The sequence below is a fragment of the Suricata suricatta genome, chromosome 4 (genome assembly GCF_006229205.1).
Source record: "Suricata suricatta isolate VVHF042 chromosome 4, meerkat_22Aug2017_6uvM2_HiC, whole genome shotgun sequence".
NCBI classification, from domain to species: Eukaryota; Metazoa; Chordata; class Mammalia; order Carnivora; family Herpestidae; genus Suricata; species Suricata suricatta.
Genome location: NC_043703.1, coordinates 59,121,531 through 59,132,388, shown reverse-complemented (window position 1 = coordinate 59,132,388; position 10,858 = coordinate 59,121,531). Strand labels below are relative to the sequence as shown.

The following is a 10,858-nucleotide window of genomic DNA, read 5'->3' as shown; positions in this document are numbered from 1 at the left end:
GACCAGCAGGTAGTTCGGAACTGTGGGGAGAGCTCAAAGGAAGTTCCCAGGGGCAGCTATCGACCTAGGAATTATTGCAGAGTGGGTGCTGGGTAAACATCGACTCTATGAATTGTAAGTAAGGTCATCTAGGGGGCACGAGTGAGAAGGGAAGAGGGTTAGGTCTTGGAGCTTAAGGAACACCTATTATTTGAGAAGGAAGAAAAGCCAGTGGAATATGTAAAACAAGGAGCTCAGAAAGGTAGAGATAATATGAAGAGAGAATGATAGGCCAGAAGCCAGAGGGAAGAGAAAGTTACATGAAGGAGAGATTGACACGAGAGGTAGAAATGGTACAGAGGGCACACATTTAGTCAGCCAACAAGTATTTACTGAGGATCTACTATGTGCCAGGCCCTACTCTAGGTGCTGGGAATACAGCAGAGTACAAACAGTCTCTAACCTCGTGGAGTTTACAGTCCAGTGGGGAAGACAGATGGATGAGCAAATAAAAATCCCATATACAATATGCCATGTAAGGCTTGTAGGGTAGGGAACAGCAATCAGGCTACAAGGATAGAGTCTAGGGACTGTTATTCTAGATAGAGTGGTAAAGGAAGTTCTCCCTGAGGTGGTTACTTCTGAGATGTGAGACAGAGCCCCTTGGACATTGGAGAAAAGAGAGCTTGGCAAAAGGAGGCAGAGGAAACAGCAGGTACAAGGGTCCTAAGCAGGAAGCATTTGCGAAACCCCAAGGAGGCCGGTGTGGCTGGAGTGAACTAAGTCAGAGAGCATGGAGACATGAGACCAGAGAGGTGGTGGGGACAGAGGGGGCCCCTTATTGACCAGGATAATTTTTTTTCTTTTTTGTTTGTTTTTGAGCAGGAGAGAGTACATGAGCAGGGGAGAGGCAGACAGAGAGAGAGAGCGTGAGTGAGCAAGAGGGAATCTTAAGTAGCAGGGAGCCTGACACAGGGCTTGATGTAAGGCTTGATCCCACAACCCTAGAATCATGACCTGAGCTGAAACCAAGAGTTGGGCACTCAACTGGTTGAACCATCCAAGTGCCCAAAGGATTTTCTATTTTAGTCTCAGTGTGTTGAAGTCATGGATTTGGGGCACAGGGTTAGAGTGTCTGACTTAACAGATCTGTTTCATTTAATTTAATGGCTGCTGTATGGCAATTAGCAGCCCATGCAGTCAGGAGGACGTGCTGAGGACATGGTAGCTTCATCGCCACACACACAGAGCGGAACTCACCGCCTCATGGTGACCAGTCTCTGTTGGCCCCAACCCGGGTCTCCTGTAGCTCAGGCTCTGCGCCAGCCTACCTGCTAGAAGCTTCTCTGCAAGCCAGCGCCCGCCCAACCTATTTCTGTCCTGCCATTGCTCTCATCGCCCCTACCAGGTGTTCGCTTACTCCTCCATCTCCTTCACTGGACTGGGAGCACCTCAGAGGCAGAGGTCCTGTCTGCTCCATGTTACACGTGTCTTTCCGTAGGATGACAAGCTCAGAGCCACTCAGTGAGTGTCTGTGGGCTGAATGGAATCGGCTCCTTTTCCCCAAGACCCGGTCAGATCTGGTTCCCAAAGGGCACTTGAATCTAGAATTCATAGAATTATTATCCCATATCCTTGGCTATCACTGACACTCAGTTTATGTTGCAGGAGAATTTAAAACCTGCACAATTCTTTTCAGTGATGTGGTGACATTTACGAACATCTGTGCTGCCTGCCACCCTATCCAAATAGTGAACATGCTGAATTCAATGTATTCCAAGTTTGACAGATTAACCAGTGTCCACGAGGTCTACAAAGTAAGTGTTTGCATACTGTGTGTGTGTGTGTGTGTGTGTGTGTGTGTGTGTGCGCGCGCGTCACAGTGTGCTCAGGTTGAGCAGGAGCTCTGTTATCTGTGTTCCTCTGTCTCTCTCTTCACTGCTCTGTGGTTTGGTGTGGATGGGAGTGGGTGAGGAGGTAGAACTAAAAGGGAATTGGAGATATTTTAGCAATTTTCATTTTTTAGGAATCCTTTGTATAACACCCAGTGCTAAAATGCCTTTGAGGGGCACACTATTTTCCCAGAGAATAATTCTACCCCTTCAATTCAGCAGAGTCTAATCTAAATAACGTATGTCTGATACACAGCATCATATAGTAACTCAGGAACTCTGTCTTCTCTGGAACTTCCGCCAGAAGCAGAGTGTCTTTTGGGCAATTTTGTGATGGTTTTGAGTCATTTTTCTTCTCACCCCACTCCCTTATGCTCCTTTTCCTCCTGGCAAATCACCACCAGCTTTGATTTGGTCCTTCTGTCAAAATGTGGAAATGACAAAACTATTTAGTGATATATTTGATGTATTAAGAAAACCATCTGAATACCCTTTTCCCCCCTTACAGGTGGAAACCATAGGAGATGCTTACATGGTGGTAGGGGGCGTGCCCGTGCCCATTGGAAGCCATGCTCAAAGAGTGGCTAACTTTGCCTTGGGGATGAGAATTTCTGCAAAAGAAGTGATGAATCCTGTTACTGGAGAGCCCATCCAGGTAGAGGGAAGCTGAGCACTTTGCTTGCTACCAACCATCTTACACACTAGAAAGAATTCTGTTTTTTAGTCTGCTCACATGGCTGCTGGGCATTTACAGTAATTACAATGGGTAATTGCTCCCAACTCTTGTCTTCTCTTGCATAGGTTTTAAGTAATAGAAATATTAGTAAGAGTATTATCATCCCAACTTTTCTTAAGTTTCAGAGGAGGCTTTGGAGCATGGGATTTTCATGTGATTTACCACAAGCTTCTTTCTCTATAATTTGGGACAATGCTGAGAATGCCTCTTTATTTACGTTGCAGGGCTTAATCCATCTTGATATCTGGCTCTTTTATTTAATTTTTTTAATGTTTATTCTTGAGAGGTAGAGAGAAGAAAAGACAGAGTGTGAGTAGGAAAGGGGCAGAGAGAGGAGACACAGATCTGAAGCAAGCTCCAGGCTCTCAGCTGTAAGCACAGAGCCTGATGTGCGTGCGGCTTGAACCCATGAACCCCAAGATCATGACCTGAGCCAAGGTCAGATGCTTAAATAATTGCACCACCCAGGTGCCCCTATATCTGGCTCTTTTATAATTCCTGCTTTTTAATTGGAACGTTCCATTTAACAAGTGGTTCACCCCCTCCTGCCCCTGGGGCAATGGTGTCCTCAGCTTGCCTTCTCGCAGGCCCACGAGTCAGGCTGAGGGGGGAAGCTGCTTGCAGCCAGCAGCCAGGACACCAGGTGCCATGAGAGATTTAGGGTAGCTTTCCTCCCACCATGTGGCCCTTCGGGAGACATCTGCTCCCTTTTCTCACAAGAACCTACTCTTCTAGGCATGAACCTCTGTTCACACTATAAAATATGGACAATTTTGGAGATGAAAAGTAGGGTCCTCTTCTGTCTGCTCAGCAGATCATTGCTGCCCTTAGAGCAGGGCTCCTGTAGTTTAAAATTGAATCCCTTCTCTGGGCCTGGCAGCCAGATCTTCAAAATAAATTACGGAGCCAACTGAAAACCAGTAAGACAAGTATAAGACAGAAGGGGATTTTTCTAATTATGACCCCTATGTAGGAGATTCTGAAAATGTGTTCTGCTCACCCTCCCCACGAGTTAGACACTGAGAAACACTGCAGGTTCCGGTTACTGTGTGCGCTGTAAGCCTCTGAGTAAGAGCCGGCTTTATGTAGTTGCAGGAACTACATATCCACAATATTTGGTCCATTGTAAACACACAGATACAGCTGTTGACTCAAAGCCTCAGTATCATAAATAAAAAACCAAGATGGGAGGGAATGAGATAAGAAGGTCAGATAAGAGATAAGAGATATATGTTTTAGTTAAAGGGCTCTACTATAAGCTGTGGAAGAAAAAAAGAATTGAAAATATATTGTGTAAAGAGTGTGTGTAAAAGCATTGCTATAGAGATGACAGTAATGCCCTACCAATAAGAATAAAATTAAACAATAAATTCCTGAAAAGTATCATGGTGTATTTACCTAGAAGAAAAGAGGAAAAGATGTTATCAAATTTAAGATAAGAATAGGGACACAGTGAGGAGCATCATCAAATATCTTCCAGTAACAACATACCATGTGGGTTTATTTAAGAAAGTAGGGAAAAAGGACTTGAAACATTTCTCTTCCCCAATTGAGAAAGCTGGAGACTTGCTGTAAAGTATAAGGAGGGTTTCCAGAACCTTGCTAGAGCCCACATCCCAAGCCCTGATGGGGAGAAAGTCCTGATATAGCCTTCATAATATTTGAAATCAGATACTGCATGGAATCTAGCAGTATCTTTGAAAAAAAGTCCAGACTCAACTTCAAATATAGATGAAATTCATTCAGTCTCCACTCTAGCAGCCTGACAGAAAAAAGACTTGAACTTTACTGAGGACTGAACATTCTCTACTTCAGTCTCTACTGTGCTTTCACACACAATATGGTACATACAATGAAATAATTAAAAATATGAGATGCAAGAGAAACAAGAAAAATTTGGTTCAGTGTATAGACAAGAGAGGAAATAGTCAACAGAAGCAGGTTTAAAAATGGCCTGGATATTGGAATTATCAGAATCTTTTCCATAACTACAATAAATATTTTAAGGGATCTACTGGAAAAGGGGAACAGGTTTGAACAGATGGGAAATACATGCTATCTATCTATATCTATCTATTAATCCAACTATCCAGTGGAAATGAAAATCATGATTTCAAAAATCAGGAATAAAGAATTCTTTTTATGGCTTTAACAGAATCTAGACACAGTAAAGGAAAAGATCAAGGATTGTGAAGATGGACAATAAGCTGAAACAGAGAGAAGAAAACAGGGTGAAAACAATGAAACAGAACATCCTAGATCTGTAGGACAATATCAAAATGGACTACCACAAGTGGAACTAGGATCCTAGAAGGATAGAGTGAAAATAAAGTTGAAGAAATATGTGAAGAAACAATGACTGAGAATTTCCTGACACTGATGAAAGATATCAACTAGTATATCCACAAGCTTAGCAAACCCGAACAGGATAAATACAAAGATAAGCACCTCTAGTCTTATATACAAAACTCCTACTTAGTGCAATATGGCAAGAAAAAGAAATATAAGACATAAAGATTGGAAGGGAAGATGTAAAATGATCTTTTTACAAAGACCATGGTGCAGTTATAAAACCTCAACAAACTATATTAAAATATCAAGATTACAGGATATAAGGACAATGCATAAAAATTCATTGAATATGTATATACTAAGGACAAAAATTTGGAAAACGAAATTAAAACAAACCACTTAAATTTGTCTTAAATGTTGGAAAATAAGAAAACTGGTGGACTTACACTACCTAATTTCAAGATTGATTCTAAAGGTGCACTAACAAAGACAGGGTGAAATTAGACGGATAAACAAATAGATCATTGAAGTGGTATAGAGGCTCCAGAAAGATACTACATATTTAATGTCAATTAATTTTTGCCCAAGGCACAAAATCAGATCAGCAGGTAAAGGAATTTCTTTTTAAGAAATGGTTCATTTCTGGGGCTCTTGAGTGGCTCAGTTGGTTAAGCATCTGACTTCAGCTCAGGTCATGATCTTGCAGTTCATGAGTTCAAGCCTGCTGACAGCTCAAAGCCTGGAGCCTGCTTCTGATTCTGTGTTTCCCTCTCTGCCTCTCCCTGACTTGTGTTCTCTCTTTCAAAAATAAATAAAAAATATTTTAAAATATTAAAACAAAATGGTTCGTTTCAACTGAAAATCCATATGGAAAGAAAAATGTACTTCATTCCTTCATATATAAAATTAATTCAATACATATGACACACCTAAACATAAATGCTAGAACCATAAAGCTTTTTGAAGGAAATATAAAAGAATAGCTCCATGAATTTGGGGTAAGCACGGATGTCTTAGTTGGACACAAAAAATATTAACCATGAAAGAAAAAAACCTGATAAACCTCATTGTTATGGGCCAAATTGTGTTCTCCCTAAAATTCGTATGCAGATGCTTTATCCCCAGGGCCTCAGAATATGACTATATGTGGAAATAGGGCTTTTCCAGGGGTAGTCAAATTAAAACGAGGCTGTGAGGGTGGACCCTAATTTCATTTGACTGGTGTCCTTATAAGAAGAGGAAATCAGGACAAAGGAAGAAATATCTGGGAGGCACAGGAGCAGAGAAAAGACTGTGAGGCTATCCACAAACCAGGGAAAGATTCTTCAGAGAAAACGAAGCTTGCCAACACTTGGATCTCATAGTTCCAGCCTCCAGAACTGGGAGAATATAAATATTTATTGTTCAAGCCACTGAGTTTGTGGTATCTTGTTGTGACGGCCCTGGCAAACCAATATATTCATCAAAATTAAACATTTTTGCTTATTAAGGGAAATGAATGTACAAAATGGGAAAAACATTTGAAATACATGGGTATCACATATCCAAATATATAGTAGAGAGCTCCCGTATATTAACAGTGAAAGATAATCCTAGTTTTTATATGAGCAAAATCTTGAACAGACTTTTTAAGAAAAAAGACACAAGAATGGACAATAACTGCATAAAAATGAGCTTGATATCATTAGTCCTCAGCAAAATGCAAATTAAAACCACAAGGAGATATCATTTCACACCCACCAGAAGACCAAATGATGGTGAGACTGTGGAGCAACTGGAGTGTCACATTGCTGATAAGAATGTAAAATGGTACACTTTGGAAAATTACTAGCAAATGGTTTTGTTTTTTTTGGGGTTTTTTTTTTTTTTTTTGGTAACATTAAATAGGCATCTACCCTGTGATCCAGGAATTCCACTTCTAGGCACCTATATAAGAAAAGAAAATGTACATCCACAAAAAGATCTGTATAAGAGTGTTTCTAACAACCCCATTGTGGTATATTCTTACAACAGAACAGTCAGTAATAAAAGAATGAATGACTGATACATACAACATGGATGAATCTCAGAAACATCCAACTGGATACATGAAGGCAGGTATAAAACAATACACTCTATGACTGCATTGGTGCAAAGTCCTAGAACAGGCAAATAACTCTTTGTAAAAGAAATAAGGAAGTGGTTCCCCTTGCAGAGAGGGGAAGACTTCACTGGAAAGGGGCACAAGAGAATTCTGCGACGTAATGAAAGTAGTCTGTATTTTACTTTGGATGGTGGATTATAGGGTAAGTGCTCTTGTCAAAACTCATGGAGCTGAACACTGAAGTCTTGTCTTTTTTATTTTATGTAAATTGTACCTTAATTTAAAAATAAAAGCAAGAGTATTCGATAGTCCCTTTTCAGTGAGGTTCTCTCTGTGCAGATCAGAGTGGGGATCCACACGGGACCAGTCTTAGCAGGTGTGGTGGGAGACAAGATGCCGCGGTACTGTTTGTTTGGTGACACTGTGAACACTGCTTCTAGGATGGAAAGTCACGGGCTTCCCAACAAAGTGCACGTCAGCCCCACGGCCTACAGGTAGCCATTCATGTATTCATACCATCCTTTGTCTTTTCCTACTTCCAGAAAGCACAGAGTGCCCCGCAGCCAAGAGATGGGGGGTAGTGAAAGAAACCCATGGTTTTTCTCCCATGCCACACTGGCTTACAGAACACATTGTGTCAGACAATAAGCACTGGTGAGCCTCTTTCATAAGACAGACTTGCTCCCAAGGAGCATATGGTCTAAAGCAGGGATTAGCAAAGTATAGTCATTGACCCAATCCAGTCTGCTGCTTGTTTTTTGTAAATAAAGTTTTATTGGAACACAGCCATGCTTTTTTTATTTACACATCGTCTGTGGCTGCTCTCAGGTGACAACTGCAGACTGGAGTAGCTGTGGCAGAGGCTGTATGGCCTGCAAAGCTGAAAATATTTACCTTCTGGTCTTTTACAAAAAAGTGTGCTGACTTTTGGTCTAGCATAAAAAGAAAGAAGTATTCACTAATAATTATTTGAAAGTGTAATAAGTACAATGATAAAGATAAGCATAAAATAATACTTAATGGTTTCTTGACACCTTACAGGAGGCCAACCAAATTCTGTTCTGAGTTCTTTAACATATGTTCATCTACTCTCACAACAGCTCTATAAATATGTACTATTATTCTTATCTACGGAGTAAAAAAACAATCAGGCACAAAAAAGTTAATAACTTGCTTCAGGTCCCAGTAGATTAGGAAGGAAAAGAGCCAGATACAACACGGGGGTCAGGCTCTGAGTCCCTGCTTTATCCACTGTACTCTTGTGCCTGCGGTAATTCGAGTGTGTCTGTCCTGAGAACCCAAGCAGGGGTGCCTAATCCAGGAAAGAAATCCTTTGTGGAGGAAGAGATCCCTGGGCTGAATCTTGAACAGGGAGTCCAGCATAGGATCTAGCCAAATCTGAGGTTCTGGGAATGAAAAGCCAGCAGTACAAGCACAGATGTAGAGTCAGAGCAGAGAACTACCAACAATTTAGCTTGCTAGAGTAGACAACATGGAGCAGGAAGCAGTGATCGCTGTGTGTGCCCTGCCGAAGAGCAAGGGTGTACACTGCAGGTGGAGAAGAGCCCCTGGGGAGCATGAGACCAGAGACAGTGGCAGGATCAGGGTCCTATTTGATGCTGACACTCAAGACGGTGCAAGGACGGGGCACCTGGGGAGCTTAGTCGGTTAAGTATCCGACTGGCCCCAGGTCATGATCTCATGGTTTGTGAGTTCAAGCCCTGCATGGGGTTCTGTGCTGATGGTGGGGACCCAGTTTGGGATTCTCTCTCTCTCTCTCTCTCTCTCTGCCCCTCCCCTACTTGCTCTCTTTCTCTCTCTCAAAATAAATAAACTTTTAAAAAAAGAGTATGCAAGGATAGATTTGAGCATCAGGAAAAAACACAGAGAAGGCCTGTTAGGAGTTGGGTTTGAATCAGATCATTGGTGGTAGAAATTCTGGGAAAAGTAAAATCAGCTGAACCTGGTAGTTGCTAAAAATGGAGAATGAGAAAGAGGGAGAAGGCTTGAATGTCTCCCAGGCCTCCATCCTGGATGACAGGGATCTGAATCTCACCACCAGAGACAGGGACAGGTAAGAGGACTTCCAGTTCACAGGGACAGATGATGAGTTCAGGTTGGAAGTGCTGAATTCAAAACTGTGGAGCATCCTAGGTAGAGATGCCGTTATATGGGTGGATGAAATCTGGAATTTGAGGGGCTGGTGCACACACCAGCATGGAAGACATGGCTCTCGCACCGTGTGGGCTGTGGGTATGAGTGATGTGTTGGAGGAAGGGAAGATGGGATAGGATCATGGGTTTGGGTGGGTCCCCTGTGTGCTCACTCTGTCTTTGGCACCCTGTTCAGTATATTTGAAGTTCATGCTCACTTTTCTCCCCAGCTGCCTCCTTGCCCCACTCATCAGGTCTGGCCAATGTCCTGGGGTCACCCGCAACCCCCCAGACCATTGTGCACCCTGGGACCCAGAATTCTCCTGCATCACCCTCTCCATTGTCACCAATACTCAAGTCATAGACCTGTGATCTTTGATATCTGGTGCAATTTTTTCCCTCTTTGCAGAGCTCTGGAAAATCAAGGGTTTGAAATAATTGAGAGGGGTGAAATTGAAGTGAAAGGGAAAGGGAAAATGACCACATACTTTCTGATCCGGAACCTGCATGCCTCAGAGGATGAGATCATGGGCAGACCTCAAAGCCTGCTTGATCACAAGGGTAAGCACAAAAGAGAAGTCGCAACTCAGTGTCGGATATTTTTTTCACTAACAGCTTCAGATGTGTTTAGTGTGGCCCTTGGGAATGCAGGGTCAGTGTGGGTCATCCCTTTGCACCACTCCCATTTCGGAGAGGCTCCTAAGGGTCGGAGCGACCAGGATGAACACTGACCCTGGGATAGTTTGATGCCCCTTGAGCTGGGCTGATGAGCCCAGCCTGAAGGGTCCCTCATGCATTCGTTTTCAAGGTTCTTGCCATCCCAGAAAAGGGCCTTTCCCCATCCGCCTCTCCTGCAGCTGGGAGTCAACTTTAGAATCTCTCTCTCTGCTCCTCAGCCTCAGAGCAGGCTGCAGGACAGGCTTTCCCCACACGTGGAAACCTTCCACCTTTCTCATTTTCTGCTGGCTTCTAAAACTGGGAAGAAGGACAAAATCTGTGACTCATGCATCTCCAGGAATGATAGGAGAGTGAGTTTAGGTTAAAACAACCCAGTGCTAAGCCAGCCCAGGGATCACCATTTGGCTCTTGGTGCCGCAGCGGCCGGAATCCAATGAGGAGGTCTGCATCCGCCGCCGGGCGGGTCCCTCCACCCCACGCCATCAGGCCCTTAACATCTGCTCTGGTCAATGCTGGGAGGCGCTGACCCAAAGGTGAAAGCCAGTAGCAGGAGGCGAACCTCCCTGAACCTCTGAAGCAGAGTGGAGGAGGAAATGGATTCATTCTGACAGGAGCTAATCTTTAGTTGCTCCAGGGGCCTGCAAAGGAAAATCAGAGGTTTCTTGTTGCTCATACATGCAGGAGGTCTCTTTGGGACACACGAATTAAGGTTACTCTTTTTAAAAGTAGAGCTATTTCAATAAAGAGATGGTTATTTGAAGAACTTTAAAAATTGTTTTCATAGTGCGTTTGCCTCATGCTAGTATCCCTGTGAGCTGGGATGGGTTCGGGCATATTTTACTGAGGAAGACGCAGAGATAGATCTAAGTTAAAAATTAGGAATAACTTTGGCTAGTATAGACCAGAGGGCACCCTTACCGGAGATTTTGGCCTCTAAATTTCTAGACTTAACGTGCCTCACCCATGACATCACCTTCTCCCTCCCACCAACATGGCCTCCCCACAGGGAGGGTTGCTAGGAAGGGATAAGTAAGGTCCCCCCCCC

At 43.1% G+C, this 10,858-nt stretch overlaps 1 protein-coding gene across 1 annotated transcript in view; it reads left to right on the top strand.

The window, feature by feature from the left end:
- LOC115290587 (guanylate cyclase soluble subunit beta-2-like) overlaps nt 1-10,858 on the top strand; it is a 30,267-nt gene that overhangs the window by 9,590 nt on the left and 9,819 nt on the right. The window contains exons 7-10 of the mRNA XM_029938466.1: nt 1,648-1,796; nt 2,380-2,526; nt 7,322-7,476; nt 9,545-9,696. Coding sequence (XP_029794326.1) covers nt 1,648-1,796; nt 2,380-2,526; nt 7,322-7,476; nt 9,545-9,696 — 603 coding nt within the window. The remainder of the gene's footprint in view (nt 1-1,647; nt 1,797-2,379; nt 2,527-7,321; nt 7,477-9,544; nt 9,697-10,858) is intronic.